The sequence below is a fragment of the Charadrius vociferus genome, unplaced genomic scaffold (genome assembly GCF_000708025.1).
Source record: "Charadrius vociferus isolate BGI_N301 unplaced genomic scaffold, ASM70802v2 scaffold45, whole genome shotgun sequence".
NCBI classification, from domain to species: Eukaryota; Metazoa; Chordata; class Aves; order Charadriiformes; family Charadriidae; genus Charadrius; species Charadrius vociferus.
Window position 1 is genome coordinate 1695266 of NW_009648712.1, and position 21303 is coordinate 1716568.

The window sequence follows — 21303 nt, forward strand, 5'->3', positions numbered from 1 at the left end:
ATTCCTGCTTCAGGCAATGAATAACACTTTCCACAGCCATTCAGCACCTGTCTGTCTGGTCACTGAGGGGACTAATGCATAGGCTTATATGGAAGAGTATGGGGAGGAGTATGTGAGGAGAGACAGGCTTGATCTCCACGAATCAGAGATAACATGAGAACTCCATCGATCCTAATGGATTCGGAATCAGCTGCATACTGGCCTGAACAAACCTCTTGACTAGCTAAGATTGTGCAAAAACATGATGGTTGTTCACTTTGTCAGACTAGTGCCAAAGGGTAGACAGAAATATCCTTTCTCGCTGAGAAAGCCTTTTGCTGCGGGTGTGAAAGGGAGATGATGGTAAATGTCTCCTCTGCTGTGCCAACCCAGCTGGGGAAGCACAGGCAAAGCTCACTGTGGTCTCTGCATACCTGTCATTCCAAGGTTGCCAGCGTAATGATAACCTCCCAAATCAGTTTGCTGGTGGTTAATTATTAATTCCCAAACTGATTGGCGATACTATAGTGGGTGCCATGTGCTGCCTGCCTCCAAACAGCTACAGCAGCTCTCTCCTAGAAACCTACCAGCACTAGGATGCTGGTTGTCTTCTGTGCCAGGTAAGGTGCGAGCCACACACTTCAAGAATGTCATCTTCCCCATCCTGAAGTTCTCCCTATTCTAACTAACGTGTTTACAGCAGAATTCTGCCACAGATCATTGCTTTTATCACAAGTTGCAGCACTGTGCTGAATGTGCACTCATTTGCTTCTACCTGCAGTGAGGATTTTTAGTAGGTGCCAAGTTTGACCTGCTGTTACCTCCCTGCTCTTACCTTCCCTGTGGTGAACAGGAGAGCCTGCCCTTGGCATAGTCAGTCTTGATACAGTTGGGTCACCGTCTGTATGACTCCTCCCCAGCAGAGTTTCTTGCTCTGCAGCTTCTCAGGAGAGAACTGAAAATGTTGTGTTGCTCTCCAGTGCCAAAATGCAAATGATGCTTGGCAGTGGTATGGTGCTTTTCTCAAGGCTGTTTCTAGGGACTGTTAGCCATCCACAAATAAACCCACAATGCAACAGAGCAAATTCTGCAATGTAAAGGGCAGATGAATGGAGCACTGGATATGATGCACTATAGGATATAGGACAGCATGCCAAAAGATACTGCTGTTCATTTTTTTCCACATGTAACCTTATACTTATGTCTCTACTGATCAGAACTGCTGTTTGATCCAGCAGCCACAGACCTCATTTGTGATCACAGAACAACAGTGTAAGTACATATGTGCAGAATTAACCTTGTTCAAAAGCAATTTGTTGTATGTTCTTTGCAAAAAGTGTTTTTTAAAAGAGAACAATAGAAAAACATACACGTGAAGAGCATCTGCTTCAGTAAGTCACTGCTGTCAGAACTTCCTTTCCATCGTTTGGTTGATCTCTCCCAGTTCCTTAAACTCTTAGCCTAATTGTTGTCCATCTGGCCATTCCTTGGCCATTTGGTCTCCCCAGACAACTTCATTGAACTGTGCTGTTTACATAATAGGATGCAAAATAACATCTAAGAGCAATTACTCTGTTTGGATTCAGAAGGAGAGAAAAGGTTCAGAGAGTTCAATAAAAAGTATAGCTGAGCTTCAGACATGCACTTATTTGGCACAGTGGATCAGGAGGGAGCTAGCATGGTACATAGTTTCCAGGGCACAACACTCACCAGCAGCAATTAGCTAAGCATTAGTACCGTGAAATTTAAGTCGGATGTCTAATACACTGCTTAAAGTCTCTGAGGAGAAAAAAGCCACTTCAGATGAAAAGTTAAATGTGACACTGATAATGAACTCTATCATTCCGTCGTCTTGATTTATTTTTCACACTTACAAAATAAAAGGGCTTGTCTTGGTTATATTACATATTTCCTGAAGCAATGGCTTGTTTAAATTAGTTATGGTGAGAGAAGTTGTCACGCAATGAAGAAAGCATTTGTTTTCATTAGTTACTATTATGCAATATGAGAACTGCGTTCCAGAATTAAACTACAGATACGTCGGCTGCCAAGCTCTATGAACTTTAAACAGCAACATTAAGGAAGGACTGCAAATGAATTGTTTCTTCCTAATACTGGACTGAGATCAAAGGGCGCATTTGTGCAATATATTAAAAAATAATTGCTGGGAAGTACAAAGTGTACCAAAAAGCTACATGAGAAGAAATGATCAGGTAGTAAGAGGCAACAGCGACAGCATCTGCCGGTTATAAGGGAAGCGTCTCTTTTAGGTCCATGTTGTGTAGTGACAAAGCAGACTTGGGTTTGTATCCCCCAAGCTCTGTTATAGGAAGATAGATGTGGCTGGCTTTATAAAGTATATTTAAACACAAAGGAATTCTGGCACAGCTTTCTCCCTAATGAGTTTTCTAGGCCTGTTTCCCAGCTGTCGGAAACTACAGCTATCTACAACAGAGGTGGAAGGTAGCTTAAAGGCTGGTAGGTATTACTGGGAGTGATGAGGCATGAAATAACCAGTCCCCAAAGTCAATAAAAGGCTGGGGTCTGGAGGAGAAGAAATTCTGTGGCTTTGAATCCACTATACAGTTGTGAATGGAAACTGCCTTTGCTTGCCACAGACTTACACGTGTCCACGCACTTTTAAGTCAGAAAAAAACAAGCCAGTTGCCAGAATAAAGTCACCTCCCAGAGTAACACCAGCCCGTTATGTTTGCTAACATAAAACAGCCCGCAAAAGTGTCAAGATGAATGAACTCCACTATCTGATGGCAGCAGCCATAATTTCTAGGCTGCGAATCAGGGTGCCCTGTGTCTCCTGCCAGCACAACTGTTCACATTGAGTGTGCATAGCACAAACAAAAAAGGAGCCACGGATAGACACACATAAGAGAGTCATGCTACCGGCTGTAAATCAACATTGTCCCGGTGGCCCTTTCTAAGGTAAACTTGTCACCACAAGGACAACACTTTACAGCCAACAGCATTAACTCTGTTAACAGCAAATTTATTATGAATGCTGAACCACCCAGACATTTTCATAGAGAAAAGCTGGTTAAGGTTAGAGTTTAAGAGAGGATGGACAGTCATTACAACAGACTCTAACACTTCTTGTTTCAGAAGTGCTGGTGCTCTACCTCACCCTCCTCTACAATGTCAGACTTCTGAGGCACTCTAACAACAGGTTTGATAACTTAATCATACACAAGAGACCATGCCTATAATCCTCTGTTCACCAAGAGCTGTGTTTCTTTCAAAAAACAGCTTCAAGGGAGGCGAGATCTGCTACAGCTGTACTCTAGGGGACTCAATCTTTTGGCTGCTCCGACTACACAATCACAGAAAGTGTTAAGCTGCAAGAGACCTCTTGAGATCATCTAGTCCAACCCCACTGCTCAAGCGGGGTTACCTAGAGCAGGTTGCCCAGGACTGCATCCAATCAGGTTTTGAGTATCTCCGTAGATGGAGACCCACAACCACTCTATGCCAATGTTTGACCACTCTTACAGTAAAAAAGTGTTTTCTTGTGTTCAGATTGAATTTCGTGGTGTCAGTGGTTGACTCTTGAAAGCTGGAGGTTATATTCTAAAATGAAAAGCAAGGGGATGGAGTATCTGCACTAGCTTTAATTTAGCTAACAAAGGTCCTGGTCCCGGTGGTAACAGGCTGGAAAAGGTTACCGAATCTTCCAGACACAGAGGCACGCTGTCCGGTTTGCTGCTGTTATTACCTGTGCTAACTAGCTAGCTTACTCCTGTGACAGTTACTACTTCACTTTAGAACAGAAACCACAAACTGAGCTAGAGCTAAACACAGAGGTGAAGCCATTGTTCCCTCTCTAAGATACTTAATGGTAGAAACATGGCACAGCAGATCACCCTTGCAGTACTATGGGGAAAGTCATCCCCAGGATCATAAGACCCATAAAAACTTACCTTCAGAATCACTAGCTAGATTTTATATTTGGACACAGATTTTAGGGTCACAGCCCCATCCATTCTCATTTCCAGTTATATGCTTGTAACAGAAACAGCAACTGGCAGATTTCAAGGAAAAAAAAAAAATCCCACAGAGGCTAGTAAATACAAAGGGACTAACTCTGTCTCAGAAAGTCCCTGAACTGCAAATTGTTACAGGTAGATGCAGTATTCTAGAAGAATATTGCTATGTTTGACCAGATCTTACTATTTTTTTTTAAGCCTCTGTTTTGGCCAATGTAAGGGATAGGTAGTTTGGCTAATCGAGAGTCACCATTTTTTCCCTCATATTAGGTGGCTGTCACCTTTTTATATTGTTCATGCATAGCATGGATGCTTTTTGTTCAAGAGGAGAAGAAATCAGACTGTCTTTTTCTAGTGCACTCTACTGGAGCGGCCCTTTTCTCTTCATGTCACATTTGCCTCTAACAGGTTTTCGAACTATAAATAGTAATGTAAGTATGTGCATGTTTCTGTATGTCTTGTACATCTGCACACAGATAAACAGTACACACACACACACAGAGTCTCTTCCTTAATTCTTCTGTTTGTTGTTCTAATCTGTTTGCCTACTCACTTTGGTTTCATGACTCATTCTATAAGAATCTCGCTTGACTTGTGGCGGCAGAAGAAAACTTCCCTGAAATAAATCAAGTGTATAAACTTCATATTTAAAGGTGTCAGGTGTTCAATGCTGAAGATTGTCTCGTCAACTAGCTGTTCATTATAGTCATTTTCCTCTACATTAGTTTTTGTTCTCCCTCTCTTCTTAGACACTATAACCAGTACTCAGACCACAAGAACAAGCATATCTTTTTAAGACAGTTAGCAACAGAGTTTTGATCTTCAGATCAAAAGCAAAATGTTCATAATGACCATGTGTTTGGCAGAAAATAGGAAGAAAAGGGAAAACAGCAAAACAGCCTGTTACTAGCTGATATTGCTGCTTCATCTTCTAGTTAGATTCTTATTAATTTCAACATTCCTCCATCTAGGAACTCACCTTGTCTATATCTCTTCCCTTACCCTTGATTTTGGCCTACATGCTAACTTACATTTTTTCTTACTTTTATTTTTCAGGCACTGGAGGTAGCACTGAGATCAACAGCTGAGGATTTCAAATCATCTGAAACATAAGCAACTCCCAGATATTATTTGTAGCAACTGGATTGAAAAATGGCAATAAAAAAATAGTTGTTTTCACTTTCATTGAACCCCCAATGTCTACAATCTAGACATCTGAATTCCGAGTTCTTCATTATAGGCTCTCTTCATACTTGGTGAATAGAAATGGGTGCTTCTGAGAGAGCAACACATCTGATATCTTCCTTACACTGAGATAACTCACATCTTAAATGTGCGTATTTCTTTCTTTTGACTGTAAAGTCTACTGATGGCCAATTGCCACCCCATGTACTTCTGCATTCTGTACTAATCAGGTCTCTCCATTATCAGCTGTTTTATATGTGTCTTACACTGTAAATAAATTGCAAGACATCCTGGACATTTTGTTCCTATGTACAAGTAACATTTAAATACAGCTCCACACATAGGTCTGAGTTTATTCTCAGACCTATGTAGTTTGTCCCAGTGATTGCATATACAAATAAATATATTTTAAAAAGCCTAAACTTACCATGACCTGGTGAGAAAACATCATCCACAGAGTTTAGACATAACACTGGAATTCCTACTGACTTCAGCTTGCGACATGGGCTAGCATCTTCATAGTAATCATCAATTGTACGGTAGCCAAACATGACTGAAGTGAACTGCTTATCAAATTCTCTAACAGTTCTAGCCTGAAGTACAGAATTCAAATAGGGAACTATGTCAGCATTTGGAAAACGGCATCCAGCTAAAGCAGAAGTAACATTTTCACATACCTTCATCACGAGATCCATATCAAATAATTTCTCCAACATTTGTCGATGCCTAAAAAGAAAGAGAGAAAAATTTGAGGGCTTGTTTTTTGTTATATAAACAGATGTAGAAGTCCTCTGCTTTACAAACACATTTATAGAAATAACTCCTTAACAAGAACATGCTTGTTTTTAATTTTCTGTCATATTATAAACCTGCCTGGAATCCAAGGGCATAAGAATTGTTCATTCATATGCAGGCACATCCAGCAACATAGTAAAAATCTGCATAAACCATGAGAAAAGTCCCAAAGATAAGAGAACTAAATATTTGGGAATACAAAATGCACCCTACTTTTGTAACGCAAAGTATGAACTAGTCCCTTTCTATGCTTTTGCAGTCAACACCGACTTAAAAGAATTAGTATATATACATATATACTCAAAGTCAATATGTGCATGTCTAAAAAAATTTAAAAATGCATTCACTTCATCCATAAATATAGAAGTACATTGGTCTTGTGCCGAGTCCCTTGAGGAGCAGAGAAATTTAGTCACATTGATGACAATCTGTCTTGCAAAGATCCTTTTGATTTCAAAACTTACAGAAGAATGCACACAGAACAGCTATGTGAAGTGTTGTTAGAGCATTAATTTGCCAATATTATTATACCTGCTGTAGATCTCATGCTAACATCCTTCCACCTTGCTTAATAGTTCAGAAGGCAACTCACCTGCTGATAGAGGATTGTAGACAAGTAGTCAAGTAATAGTTGAAAAGAAGCCAGTTTAGCGGCTTCTCCAGAGATTCTACAGATTCAAAAACATTCCAACCCGCAGAGAAAATTGCAGCTGCCATTAAAGGAGTGTCTCTGCCAGTTTTGCCCAGGTAATTTAAAAGAAGCATGCTACAAACAGAAATGAAAAACAGAAACATATACTATCAAATTGTTTGCTTGAATTTAAAGCAAATATAACAATCAGACACCTTTTTGTCTGTTTTTCAATAGTTTCTTGTATCAGCCCTACAGTTGTGCCTAATACTTCTAGAAGACAGTCAATGTAATCAACATATGACTCACGAAGTTTGCTTTCTCTCTCTACTGTTAGAGAGGAACCAAGTGCACTGTGTAGGATGTGGGTAGGAGTGCATTTAGAAATAAATAGAGATGCACTAGTCTTATTTATATCACTAAAAGGGAGGAAAAGGTCAAATAAACGTATCTTACTCATGGAACAGGTATTCCCAAGTTGTTAGTAAGTTTTAACGTTTTACAAGCTTTTTGTCTTCCTGATCTGATAAATCTGACCAGTGTGCCTGACAAATGCAAGCTGCCCCTTGCATGCCTGCCTCGCTATGAAGCTGTCTTTTGAGTTGAAGGTAGTGCCTTTACCCCACCTCACACGTACGAGAGAACACAGCTGTTCTTTAACACAAAGTATGTAAAGAACGAAGTGTTGGATAATGAATAAAACTAGCAAAACAAAATTATAAGCCAAATAAATGTCTTAAGTCTTGCCTTTATGACCAATTGCAACTTACAGTCTCTACTGCCAATGTATAGTTGAGTTGAAAAAAGGGGAGAGTTCATCAGTACCTGACCCTTCAAATGTAGAAAAATTAAAATTGCAGGAAGAGAGTAAAAGAAAAATACTAACAGAAAAGCTGTAAGTCTTATTTTACTGCCTGAGGCCTCAAAGTTTAAGACCAGCATTTTAATACCAAGCCTTTAACTCAAAACATTACAAGTTCCACAACTTAGTATAGCTCCCTTTAGCAACGACATTGTGAACCAGCCTGCCATCACAGAGACTTTACCCCTGTGCACTACCTACCAGATCATAGGACAGCACTGCAAAAAGGAAACCAGTCTTTGGTATTACCAAAGACTTGCCAGTTGGTGGGAACCAGCAGGAAAAGAACAGCAAGCAGGACTTGGGAGTGGGCTCCTGCCATCAGTTCACACTGTTACACCCCATGAGGAATGTCACCTGTGGCACATATAGAAGTTAGGTAGCATATGTTCCCTCTCACCCACAGAAGAGGAGGAACCTGTGAGTCACCAGTCTATATAATGTAAGAACACCGAGCCATAAACCAATTAAAAAAAAAGTAGAAGTAGGAGAATAAGCAACTTCTCAAACAGAATTCACAGAATATATGTGGTAAAGAGAAGGTTTAGGAATCTTTATGTTAGAAAACAAAGTTCCTTCCAAAATAATACATACTGAAGAGCAGTAGAACAAGTGGGCCTTCATTTACATTTATACCTTTGTGAAGGGAATGTTTATTTTTCTTCTTAATTGGGCAAATGTGTCCTATATAGATTAACTGGCTCTTCAGAAAATTTTGAAAAGGGATAGATTATAAAAACTATTGTAAGATTAAGACAAGCGGATGATTTTCACAATATGCCCCTGGTGAGATCTCTGCTCCTGCTTAACTTTAAACATGCAAACGTTCCAATTAATTTTGAAGCATGGAAACAGTCACCATGTGGATGATTAGAGACTCTTCCAGTTTTCTGTACAATAAAGCATATGTTTTCTCTTTAAAAACAGGACTTTAAAAACATGTTGGAGGTGGAAGGTGGAACATCTTCCCTAAAATTGCCCACTGATGGTGGTGAGGTAACAGCCAGGAACACAACACAGATCCCCTGTGCCATACTAACAGACTTTGCCCCTATTTATGATACCATGACTAGGTCAAGCCAAGGACAGAAACAACACTAAGGTCTGAACTGGTCTTTTGCATCAGTTGCAGAACAGCTAGCTTCTACTGCACCTTCAGCCCTGAAAACCTGGTTCTTCACCTACTATACCCCAGCCCTCTTAGTTCTAGTGTAATGGTGCACCACACATTAAGTTACCCACAAAGAACTACTGTGCTTTAAATCTTTATCTCGCCATTGAAACAAGCCTCTACTGCAGATGCTTCTTTGGCTTTCACCATTTCCAGTGAAACATGTGTTTGCAAGGCACCATGTTATTTCATGTTTTGCATGCAAAACAGCCTGAGCTGGGGAGAGATAGCATGCCAAGTGAGATAAGAGTCAACCAGCTTGCTAACCTTGTGAAGAAGAGTTCTAAACTGGGTTTGTCAAGGGATGGGGATGGGGTACAAAGCCTGAAGAGAAGCAAAGGCCTGGCAGACCCTGATGAAGCACCCAAAGGACAGCATAATGGGGGAGGCTCTCACAATTCCCTGAGAAGGCAGTATGACTGTGGCCCGTGTCATGTGCTAGCACATGCGCGAACACATAGCATGGGAAAAAAGAGGAGGAATTAGAAGTCTGTGTGTAATCACAGAACAAGTTTATTGGATCACAGAGACTTGGAGGACTCACAGACAGACAAGACTATGCTATGATGCATCCAAACAGACTCTTCATGAAGGATTGACCTTGAAGGCAAAGAGGAGGGTTTGTACCTTAGACAAAGATGCTATTTAAATGCACAGAACTTTTCCCTGGTGCAGGTTATAAGCCAATTGAGAGCGAATAGGTCAAAATCAGATAGAAAGCTAGCAAAGGGGATATCATGGTAGGTGTCTGCTATGGAGTCCTGATCAGGAGGAGGAATTAGAAAGTCCAAGTCTTTATACAGCTAAAAGAAGCATCATAAGCACAGGGAACTGTAACCATCCCAATATCAGCTGGAACAACAACGCAGCAAGGCACAAGCAGATGAGATTTCTGGAGAGTATTGAGGACAATCTTTTCATACATGATCAATGACCCAAATAGGGGCAACATTCTATAGATTTGCTACTCACATGTAAGGAAGAACCTGTCAGGTATGGAAAGGTGCAGAACAGTCTTGGCTGCTGAGGTTATTCGATGGTGGACTTTTAAGATCAAAAGCGAGTGGGGAAGGTAAGCAGCAGAATTACAATAATGGACTTGAAGAGAGTTGGTTTTAATTTGGTCAGGGATCTGGTTGGCAGGATCCCATGTGAGATGGCCCTGATGGGCAAAGGGGTCTAGGAGAACTATTGGACCTTAAGAGTAACTGAACATAAAGCACAAGTATCGTACATTCTGATGTGCAGAAAGTTGAGCAAGAGTGGCAGAAGACCACAGGGAGGAACAAAAAACTGGCCGAGTTCAAGAAGGAAGTATCCTGAAGGTGGAAGGGGAGTGGGCTGCCTGGGAGAAAGAGTCATTGCCCAAGCATGCAGGGATGCAGTTAGGAAAACTAAAGTTCAGCTGGAGTTGGAACTAGCAAGGGATATGCAGGACAATATGAAAAAGGTTTCTGCATCAAGAAAGGGTTTTGTAAGTACATTGGTACAAAGAAAGGCTCAGAACAAACAATATCGACTCCTTTCCCCTCATCAGTGAAGCCAGTCATCTCATCACTGAATGCAATCAGATCGCCCAGGAGTGCTTTGTCCTTGGTGAATTCCAGGGGATATTCCCAAAGAACTGAGGTTAGGCTGACCAGCTATTATTCCCTTCTGGGAACACTATTCAACAGAGCAGGGAACCTAGTGACAAAAGATTTGTAAAAGGCTGAAGCTACCCATCTTCCCTGTCTTTATTGCTAAGGTCTGTTCTCAGGCCTCTTAGGTCCCTATGCCCAGTGGCAGAATATTGGAGAAGGAAGTATTACTCGTGGCAGAGGAAGACCAAGTTAGGGCCCAGTTATGCAAACTGGACATAAACATATCAATGGTACCAGGTGAGGTGCACCAAAGCTCCCAAGGGAGGTAGTCAATGTCAGTATGAGACTGCTCTCTATGACTTTTGAAAGATTGCAGCAACTGTGGGATATTCCTGATGCCTGGGAAAAAAAGGCACTCATCTACAAGAATGGAAGGAGGAGGAAATACAGGCTGGTCAGCCTAACCTCAGCGCTTTGGGAATATCCTCTGGAAGCCATTTCAAAGCATGTAAAGGTAAAGAAGGTGAGTGATAACAGCCAGCATGGATTTACCGAGAACAAAGCATTTCTGAGCAACCTGATTGCCTTCTATGATGAGCTGACTGCCTTTGTTGATTAGGAGAAAGGAGCGGATGTTGCTTATTTTGACTTTAGTAAGGCTTTTGACAGTCTTCCATGGTCCGCCAAATTGAAGGGACATGTTTTGAATAGGTGCAACGTGAGTCAGCCAAGACCACTAGGCTCAAAGAGTTGTGATCAGGAACTTGAAGTCCAACCGGAATGGTTGGACCAGATACTAGTAGTGTTCCTCAGGGATCAATACTGCCGCCAATACTGTGTAACGTCTTCATTAACTGGATGATGAGATGGAACGCACGCTCAGTAAGCTTGCAGGTCAAACTGTGGGGAGTGGCTGGTGAAATGGAAGACAGGGCTGCCATTCTGAGGGACCTCAACAAGAGAAACGGGCTGGCAGAAACCTCATGAAGTTCAACAAAGGCAAACACAAAGTCCTGCATATAGGACAGATTAACGACTGGATAGAGAGCAGCTGAAAAAGACCTAGGCAAATGGAACATGACTCAGCAATGCACCCTTGCAGCAATGAAGACAAATAATGACATGCTGTGCTTTGTTATTAAGAGCAAAACAAGCTGGTCTAGGGAAATTATTATTTCCCTATATTTGGCACTAATGAGATTGTACCTGGAGTACTGTGCCCAATTTTGGGCTTCCCAGCAAGACAGACACTGACTTACTGGAGAAATTCATGTCTTCATACTGAAGACACTGGAAAATCTCAGCAACATGAATGGTAAATGACTGGCCTGATTTAAAAGGCTTCCAAGTTAATTATTTATTTGATTATCAATAACTACATTGCTTGAACAAATCTATATCTATCCCAAAGCTCCTACAAGTCGTTAGTAGATTAATGTCGATATACAGGGCTGTATCTGCCCACCCTCCATAAAATTTATCAGAAAAAAGGTAAGTATCAGGAAGTTACCACTCTGCCTGCAGTATTTCTAATGGAAGTTCTCCTCTCCTACAATTTTCCTTAAAGAGGCTCTCTGAACATTGCTTCTAGCAGTGACTTTTATAAGCAACTGTGCTATCATTGTCTGTTCTAGCTGTGCTTTCTGGAGAGAAGCCAGGACACAGCAAGTCTTAATACCACAAGCTATATCAACCCGTACTGGTTTCAACAGCACTACTACTTCTTGCTTCTGAGCCAGACAGAGCAAATACCCACATCTCATCCAGCTTAACCTACCCACATGCTGCAGAACCCAAATAGAGTGAAGATAAATCTTGTAATTTCCAGACGTTGCTAAGAAACATGGTATGTTAGCTCTGGTTCCTATTTTTTATCCCTCTGTTCCAAAGACAGCCTCCATAGTTTCCAAAGATTGTGTTGCCCACCTGTTTGGCTGTCAATCTGTCTGTCAGTGTTTCCTGTCTTGCTCCACCCCCCTCAACTTTTGAATGTTGGCCAATTTCAACCTTCCCTAACACAGAGCTAAAAGCCTCAAAGGTACAAAGTTTCTACAAGTCTTCTGAATATTGACTGTTGGAGACGGGCCCAAGTTAATTGCAGTTCAGTAAGCAATGCAAGTATTGCAGAGTAATAATTGACCATCAGGCTACAACAGTCTTATTTTACGGTCCTGGTTAAGCTGAGACTTGGGCTACGTAATACCTTACCCTCCCATCGAAACACCGGCTGCCATGAATGGAGCTGAGGGGTGCAGGCTGTGTACATGATGAATAACGGCCTCCAAATCCTCTGTGTTAGCTGCACAGTAAGTCCTTGGTGTCTGTAAGGAGTCAGAGGGAAAAATGCTATCATAAGCTTTTGTATTATCCTTTAAGGACAAAGCAAACTGAACAGTGGATTGTTTATATAACAAGATAAATTTAGTATTTATTGTGAAACTGAGCTAAATGACAAATATAAACCCAGAGCATTTCAGTAGGAGGTGGAGGAGGGAGTTATACTTGTTAGCATTACAAAATAAACCAAGTGACAAATATCTTCAGTATCTGCATCCTCTGGGTCATTAGACAAAATCTGAACACAGAGCAACGAGCTAAACTAGACAGAACTAGATGAGAACTAGATAGGCATCCATATTTTTAAAATACCCTGAGGAAATGGAAACATCATAAAGGCTGCAAGTTACAGAAAATAAAGTTTTAATGACAATTTTACCATCTCCATCCACGTTCAAATGCAAAAGAAAATAGTAGATTTCAAGTTCTGTCAGCTAGCATTTGAAAAATAGCCGATGTTTGGATTCTACACACAATACAAGCAAATAAATAGATAAATAACTTCATCAGTGCCATTTACCTAATCTACTAAAATATTCTATTAACTAAAGCAATGAAACACATATATTATCTCTTCTCTATCTACCATCAGCATCTCTTCACATCTTGAATTGAGACTTAGAAAGATTTCCACTGGCATCACTGAGATTTGGGCAACCCCTTCCCTGCTTCGAAGGATAAGCACAGCTTTTGAGCCTCACCTGCACAGACAACTGCTGCAGGCCACAATCTGGGAGACTATCTGGAGCAGTATAAGGGAGTTAAGTCCTTTTAGGTACAATAAGAATCACAGCAAAAGAATTTTTTTTCTAATGGTGGTGTCTAGATTTCATCTGCAGCAAAAGAGAGCTTTCAACTGTAGAGTTGCTCTATATGTCACTAATGTGTTAGTGAACTTGACTTAACTCTAGGTAGTGGCTGACCTGCCAACATCCAGTATAAACATTAAAACTAAATATAAAAATACTTAATTATGAGTTAATTGAACTTATTTGTTCCCTGAAGCAACAATGGATTTTAAGGGTGGGTTTTTTTAATTGCTTTCAGTTGAACAGCTTGGATATTTGTGGGCAATTTTAACAAGTTTAATTAGATGAAGCTAATTACTTAAAATACATTTAACAAGAATATTGAAATGTTGAAGTCAAAGATAAAAAAAAGCAAAGAAAAGCTAAATCTGGATAATTAAAACTGAAGACATTTTTAATTTCCATGTTGCATTTCCAGTTCTCATCCCCGTGAATCACTCTTCACTGTTTTACACCCTATTAATGATAAACAGTGTGAATGTGTTTTATTTTAATTAAATTGTCAAGTTTACAAGGAAAAATAAATTATTTTTGGTAAGGAGGGTCTAATGTACTCTAAGTGAAAGTGCATTTGATTAAAAGCTTATAAAACTAGAGAGCTATGTTACATTTTAATTTCAGTTAATTCCTGATACTTTACTGTCTGTCTGTTTGCTCATTGTTTGAAGATATTTTAAAACACCATCTTAGCTCACATTGGCTGTGGTCAATCTAATATTTGATTATTCCATAACAATAATTCACAGTAACTTTAATTGACAAACAAGAACAGCATTTAAAAACTGAATCTTTAAATAGCTATTATTGGTGTAAAATTGAATCTATCTTTAAAGAGACTAGAAAAAGAACTACTTGCATGACTAATTTCTACTGTGGTGTTCAACTATGCTTCAAACTCATTAACTAGGGATTTTATATTAAAATGTAGAAACCCCTTTGCAGAAAATGTGATAATTTCAGCTGGTTTGCTTCACAGTAAGATCTTATAAAGCTTAAAGATGTAAATCTGATTACAGTAAAATACACACAATGCATTCAAACAAGAGATCTTTTCTCTTAACGATTCAGAAATTCATCAATAAGGACTTTGTGTGTCACAAAACTGCTTTGTAGATCCATCTCCAAAAGTATGCAGAGAACTACTCTTAACATGGCAATATTTGCATTAAAATGTTTTATCTGATTATGGGAAAATATTCGGAGCCTTTTAAAGTTTGAAACCAGGGGATTAAAAAGTGCAAAACAATACCAAGTATTATGCACATTCATTCCAGCTGCAGAACCGTCAACAAAACGCATATGAAGAAACAAAGCTTATTCAGCAATATTTCATCATGCTTTGTCCGTAGTTGCAGAAAACGTTTAGCTTCAAGCCTTCGTCAGTTGGGGAATTGCCAGTTATTTCTAAGCGAACATGATATGTCTGTCCCAAAGACAAAAATGTCTTTTGTAGCTGAGCTTATGTCATAATCCCTGAGAAAAATACACATTTAACTTTTAGGATATGGCTATCCTTATAAATCTGGTTCATTAATTCCGTAACACATAATATGGATCAATTTTAATGGCACAACTTTTTAACCATCTCAAATCCTATTTTAAGCTCATATTGGCAACTGGGAAAGTAATTATGATTCCTTATATTTGGATATATAGGAAATTGCATTGATTGAACAGAATTTCTTGGATGTGTGCATTTTAGATACTGTAGTATTTTTGGAAAGAAAAGTATAAGCATTGATCATTTTAATGTTACAGACATTAATAATTTAAATTATTTCCTAAAATGAAACGTTCACAAAAATTGTGTGTTGACCAGTTGGCCTCTTTGAGTTTTAAAATTAAAGATGAAGATTTGCACATGATTGATCTGTAAGAGTCTCTTCTCTGCATTTTCAACACATTCTGTAAGTTTCTCTCATTTAAATCCAGACGCACAAATAGACATGAATGATCCCATATATACTGCTTACACGTGAGAGATGTTTATCTTAAAAGTCATCCTTACCAAAAGGTCCTCACCAGCAATTCCTCGATTGTTAAAAACCACGCATCTAAAAATTGAGAAAGTAAATTCAATTATACACATTATTCATTCAACTAAAAAAGATAACTTAAACACACACAAAAAAAAAATGAAAATGCATGCATAAAGAAAAACGAGCCAGTTCTATGCATAAGTTCATATTTACAGTCCTACAGATCCTAAAGTCTGAACTGTGTGGAACAACCTTGATACCAAAATGGAGTTAACTGAAGTCAGTGGGACTCTATATGAGCTCTGTGATTTGCCAGTTGAGGCCAGATTGCAGGATGAGAGCCACAGGGGTTACCTGAAGATGGTACATGCATCTATTTCTGCCTGCACTCTGAGCTGGCCAAATACAAGCCATACGCTCTGCCCATGCAGGGCTGAGCCTAAAGCAGTGCTCTGAAAGAGAACGTCAGAGATCCACATGTAGACATCCTGCAAAGCTACATAATTGTATTAAAGAGCCAATAGCAATGAGGCAAATCAAAATTATAATGATGGCTGCATCTAAGTGATGAGCAGGGTCTTGGGGATGGGAATTTTTTTTTTTGGTCTGGTATAGCAGAAGTTGCTGTTCTCTCTTGTGCTGGTGGGAATCACTGAATTTTCCAGCAGTACTACCTTGCTTTCAGGATATATGCTTTCTTAATAAATCTTACTTTTCATTGCTCTTTTACCATCTGACTGTAATAATTTTGTTAAATAACGTACACATATTTTAGATGGGTTAAAGGCATGAAAAATTACTTATTTCAGTATTACTCAAATGTTGCTGTTTAAAGACAAAATTACAGCATTCTGTTGAAATCTGACCTAAAGCTTTCCTTTTTAATGCTATACCTTCTTTTCTTAGATGATCAAATGAAGATATTTCTTTCAGGAATACTTAAAAAATGAATAGTAAGAAATTGTTGATTTGAGGGCTTTCCTCCTCTGATATTTTTTATTAGCAAATTTTAAAGTTATTTTAAAAGTACTTTGAACAGTTGAAGTACTACTTTACTTTCATAATTTAGTAAAGCAGTTATCCAAACCTCCAAACAGAAGAGATAGCCAGACATGTAGATAAAAGCTCATATATACATATTTGAAGAACTTATTATAGTCAGTACCAGAAGCCAATCTGCAAAGACAAAATTTAATATTCCAAATACAGATCCTGGAACAATGACAACTTCTTTTAAAGCACAGCAGCAGCAGTATGATTACATAAAGGAATCTACTCATCAACTAATCCACTTATTTTGCCCAACTTTGACCAGAAGCCTTAATAACAAAACTAAATCAGTGACAATTAAGAGGTGACAAGCCTCTTCCTTAAGCACCACCAGTAAGAGTAGTCTAGCTCTCCCTTCTGCACTCACAAATTTGAGGCTGCCGAATCGAGCAATTTTGGCATTCAGAAGCTGACCTCCTCTGAGGCCTGCTGCCAGCAACCCATCCACATGAGTCTTCCTGGAGCTGAATACAAACCCCTTCTCTAGAAAGTGTAAAGGTAACACAGATACTGATATTATAATTTAAGAAGCAGCAGCAGCAAAGGCCTATGCAGACTTACCTCGCTTTCACTGCAATCTCTGGGGCACGTCTGTAGATACTAAAACTGCCCTTCCAAATGTACTGCCTGTTACATAATTCTACTATTATTATTGTTATTATTACTAATAATACTTTCTTACATAAACTAATATCTTTAGATCTCATTTGCCTTAGGAAGGCATCTTACACATATACATATTTGATCTTATTAGGAGAAGCTAAATACTAGCAATGAAATACAACAGCACCTATATCCCAGTGTTTCGCTTTGATGGATCATATGAAGAATGTAGGATTCCTTGCTCGTTCCTGTCAGGCCAGGCAATAACAGGACAGTGGGTCTTGTGCTGGCATCCGGATAATATAAGCTGTCATTATTATCAAACCAATCCAACGAAATCTGTCCTCCATCTGCTGTTTTAATGAGCTCACTGAAAGGCACATTTCAAGACAACACTGATTAGATTGAAAAATACATGCCTACTGTTAAAAGTGCTTACAGCATACAAATTACCAGGTATGAATTTTGCATTTTTAATTACATTTTAACACCCGAAGTGCCACCTAACTAGGTATGTTTGCATTTTTACCATGCGGAAAGAGCCATGCCTCCAGCTGACATGAGTTAGCGCAGTCAGTTTGCAGAGCAATTCCCGTTTACGTTAAATGAAGAGCTGGTCTTTCATAAATTGCTGCTGATGGACTGGAAGCTTGTAACTAATGTGATTTTTGGCATTGCCTTCTATTTTATATAGGCTTGTGTACTGTAGTTTTCCTTTGGATCATCTGAGAATCTTTTGCTAGCGCACTGGGCAATGTGTTAAACATCTATCACATTTCTTTGCTCTTCAACCAAAGAATCAGTGTGTATAATGGAAGGCACTTTGTTATGTTTTAAACACACAGAACATGGACACACGCTACTATATCTTTCACCCTGTATCCCCACAAACTTTGCTAGAATGCACTCTTAAACCATACATCTTAAGAATGCAGGAAACGTTATAATATCCCAAGAAGCTAAGCATGCATTAAACAATGAAAAGAAGGCATCTTCCCTCTTCTCTGGCAATGAAGACTTTGTATGAGAGAGTTGGTATAGGAACTACCAAAATGTAAGCCTACCTTGCATTTGATTTTTCATTTGAAAGTCTTGATAGCACCTACTCCGTGTTTTAAAGCTCATCACCCTTGTTGGACTCATTAGCTCAGCTTTGCCCTTTTTCAGTAATGGGAAGTAGATGCAATGCTGGTGTGTACTGCCAACACAATCTCAAATGGTGCAAAATAAGCATTGCCCCATGGAACTATGTTTCTTCCCTCACAAACCTTGAAATAGAGAGTATACAAGAAAGGCTAGAAAAAGTGGACATGGCCATACCACTGAAATGTTTCCTAGTTACTAAAACTAAGGGAAGCTGCTAAATGCTAAATCTATTCTACCATGCAAACAGAGCTGAAACAACTTGTGCTGCATCCAGGTTCCGGCGCATAAAAGTACTTCTCCTTAGGTCTTGTGCCAAATGCCTCATTTGCCAGACTAAGTCTCATTTCTGTGTGAGAGAGATCAGCTGAGGACAAACAATAAATATACGGTTTTTCCCTCTTGGAATTTAGGCATCAAAGAACACAACATAAACCCCACAGGTAAAAGTTACTCTGAAAATCCTGGAAGTTTTATATACTTGAAACAAGGCTGAATGGGGCCGTGTTATGGTTAAGGTAGAACTTGTTTCAACAGACAGATGCAGTGATTGCATGACCTTTTCAAAATGATGGCATTCAAACACCAGAATATTTGATACACCAGATGGGTGTGCTGCCATCCACAGGGACCTCAACAGGCTGGAGAAATGGGTTGACAGGAACTTCATGAAGTTCAACAAGGGGAAGTGCAAAGTCCTGCACCTGTGGAAGAACAGCCGCGTGCACCAGTACAGGCTGGGGGCTGACCAGCAGGAAAGCAGCTTGGCAGAAAAGGATATGGGGACCCTGGTAGACACCACGTTGAACATAAGCCAGCAACGCACCCTCACAGGAAAGAAAGCCAGCAGCCTCCTGGGCTGCATTAGGAGAAGCATTGCTAGCAGGTCGAGGGAGGTGATCCTTCCCCTCTACTCAGCACTGGTGAGGCCACACCTGTAGTGCTGTGTCCAGTCCTGAGCTTCCCAGTACAAGGGAGACACGGACATACTGGAGAGAGTCTAGCAAAGGGTCATGAAGCTAATGAGGGGACTGGAGCATCTCCCCCATGAGGAAAGGCTGAGAGAGCTGGGACTGCTCAGCCTGGAGAAGAAAGGGCTCAGGGGGATCTTATCAATGCGCTTAAATACCTGAAGGGAGGGTGCAAAGAGGACAGAGCCAGGCTCTTGTCAGTGGTGCCCAGTGACAGGACAAGAAGGAATGGGCACAACCTGAAGCACAGGAGTTTGCTTCTGAACATCAGGAAGCACTTTTTCACTATGAGGGTGACCGAGCACTGGCACAGGCAGTCCAGGGAGGTTGTGGAATCGCTATCCTTAAGGATATTCAAAAGCTGTCTGGACACAGCCTGGGGCAACAGGCTCTTGGTGGCCCTGCTTGAACAGGGGTGTTGGACAAGGTGGCCTTCAGAGGTCCTTTACAACCTCAACCATTGTGTGATCCTGTGAACATATAACCACATCAGCTCCTATATTGTCACCAAGATTTCAATGCTCAAAAACTCTCTGAGCTAAAATAGGGCCATTTGGGAACCTTGACCTTTTAAACCTACTGTACACTGAATCCAGGATAGATATGGTTCCAAGCCTAGGATGGAGTTGTAAAGGCGGGCATAAAGCAAAAAAATGGGCTCAAGCTTAAGCAATGATGGTAGCTGTGACACAGTCAGAGTAAGGTAACCTCTGGCTACTGAATCAATCACTTTCCAGAAGAAAGGCACTTACTTCCTGTACTGTACTTGGGGTCTAGAGGTGATAAAGGGACGCAGGAGTGTCTGCACGCGACCTTCCCAGCACCAAATCGTAGGATAGTAAGTTTCTGTCACAACAGGGCAATATTCCTCAAGAAAGCGGCAGAAACGGTCATTGCTGGCCACCAGCTGGGGTTTCTAGGGAGAGAGACTACAGTCAGGCATGGGCATTCATATAAAACAAAATAACAAATAAAGAAAGAAAGAAATGAAAGCTTGTTTAAATCCTCTCCCAGTAAACTGATTTCTGTCATATAATCATTTGTAATGCTTTTTCCTTTCATGGTAAAGAGATAAGTAAAACAAAACCAAACAAAATGCCCACTGAAAAGTGAAACCCACTAAACATTATGGATTCTTTACCTATTTCTAATATTCTGTTCTAGCTCTGCTTACACCAGCATTGTACCTTTCACTGAAGAATCAAACCCAGACTGTCTCACAGTAGGGGAGGAAGATTTTACTGTATCAATTTTCTTGCACCGCACAGTAATAACGCTTAATCCGTGTACTTTGTGCACCTGCAGTACCTATTTTAACCTGGTAGGACACTCCTCCTCCCATCTCATACTACAGTACACAACTGCATTGGTTACTCATCTCTCATAACGCTCTGCATACAGAGATTTTTCTTACAGCTTCCATTTGTATCCCAATTAACGTGGAAATCCCTGTATACCAACCGTCTCACGTTTCAGCAACCACATTTCTTAAACTTCTCTTTTACACCAACTGTCCAACACTCACGCACTAATAGGACAATAATAGATGCTTTGAAGAAAACTGTTACACATACACATCAGCAGTAGTACATCCTCCTGACCAAAGCCTCCAGTTTTTCTCCTCTGACCAAAATCAAGTACCCTCTTCTCGGTGAAGAGGAAGGCTATGTTCTCAGCGGTTCTCTGAAGGACTGTGGCAAACACGCATGTCTTCAACAGCCATAGATCTTTTGATATGCGTATTTTCAGTTGATTAAGCATTCAACAAGGCGCTCTCACCACGGGGCCACTTTAGATCTGATCAGGCTCGCTGTATCCAAGTAATTTGCAAATGGCTAATTTGTCTGTGAAACCGCTACTGATGAGAAGATGCACAAGAGTGTCCCAGCCCCTCCAAAAGCACTGCGATAGAGGCTCCGGAGGTATTTACGATGGTACCGAAGGCAGACACAAGGGCAAGCAAACTATTTTATCACCTGCCCCGTGAGGTGTCCGAAGAGGCTGGGGTTTTGCCGCGGAGGGAGGGCTCCTCCTCACCTCCCTTTCCAAACCACCGCCCCCAGCCAAGCTCTCCCCCTGGTACCACAGCATTTTGGGGTTGCCTGATGCCGGGGCCCCTTCCCCTCCCAGGCCGGGCACAACCAGCGGGGCTCTCCCTCAGGCCCGCCGACCCCCGGCCCGCCGACCCCCGGGGGGTGACCGGCGGG

The 21303-nt window shown here is 40.5% G+C and overlaps 1 protein-coding gene across 1 annotated transcript in view; it reads right to left on the reverse strand.

Annotated features, from left to right (window-relative positions):
* ABHD3 (abhydrolase domain containing 3) overlaps positions 1 to 21187 on the reverse strand; it is a 24979-nt gene extending 3792 nt beyond the window's left edge. Inside the window, exons 1-8 of the mRNA XM_009886650.1 lie at positions 21134 to 21187; positions 19849 to 20012; positions 17170 to 17352; positions 15359 to 15404; positions 12413 to 12525; positions 6550 to 6723; positions 5840 to 5888; positions 5590 to 5755 (exon numbers count right to left, since the gene is read on the reverse strand). Of these exons, the coding sequence (XP_009884952.1) occupies positions 5590 to 5755; positions 5840 to 5888; positions 6550 to 6723; positions 12413 to 12525; positions 15359 to 15404; positions 17170 to 17352; positions 19849 to 20012; positions 21134 to 21187 (949 nt within the window). The remainder of the gene's footprint in view (positions 1 to 5589; positions 5756 to 5839; positions 5889 to 6549; positions 6724 to 12412; positions 12526 to 15358; positions 15405 to 17169; positions 17353 to 19848; positions 20013 to 21133) is intronic.
* Positions 21188 to 21303: the final 116 nt, after the last annotated feature.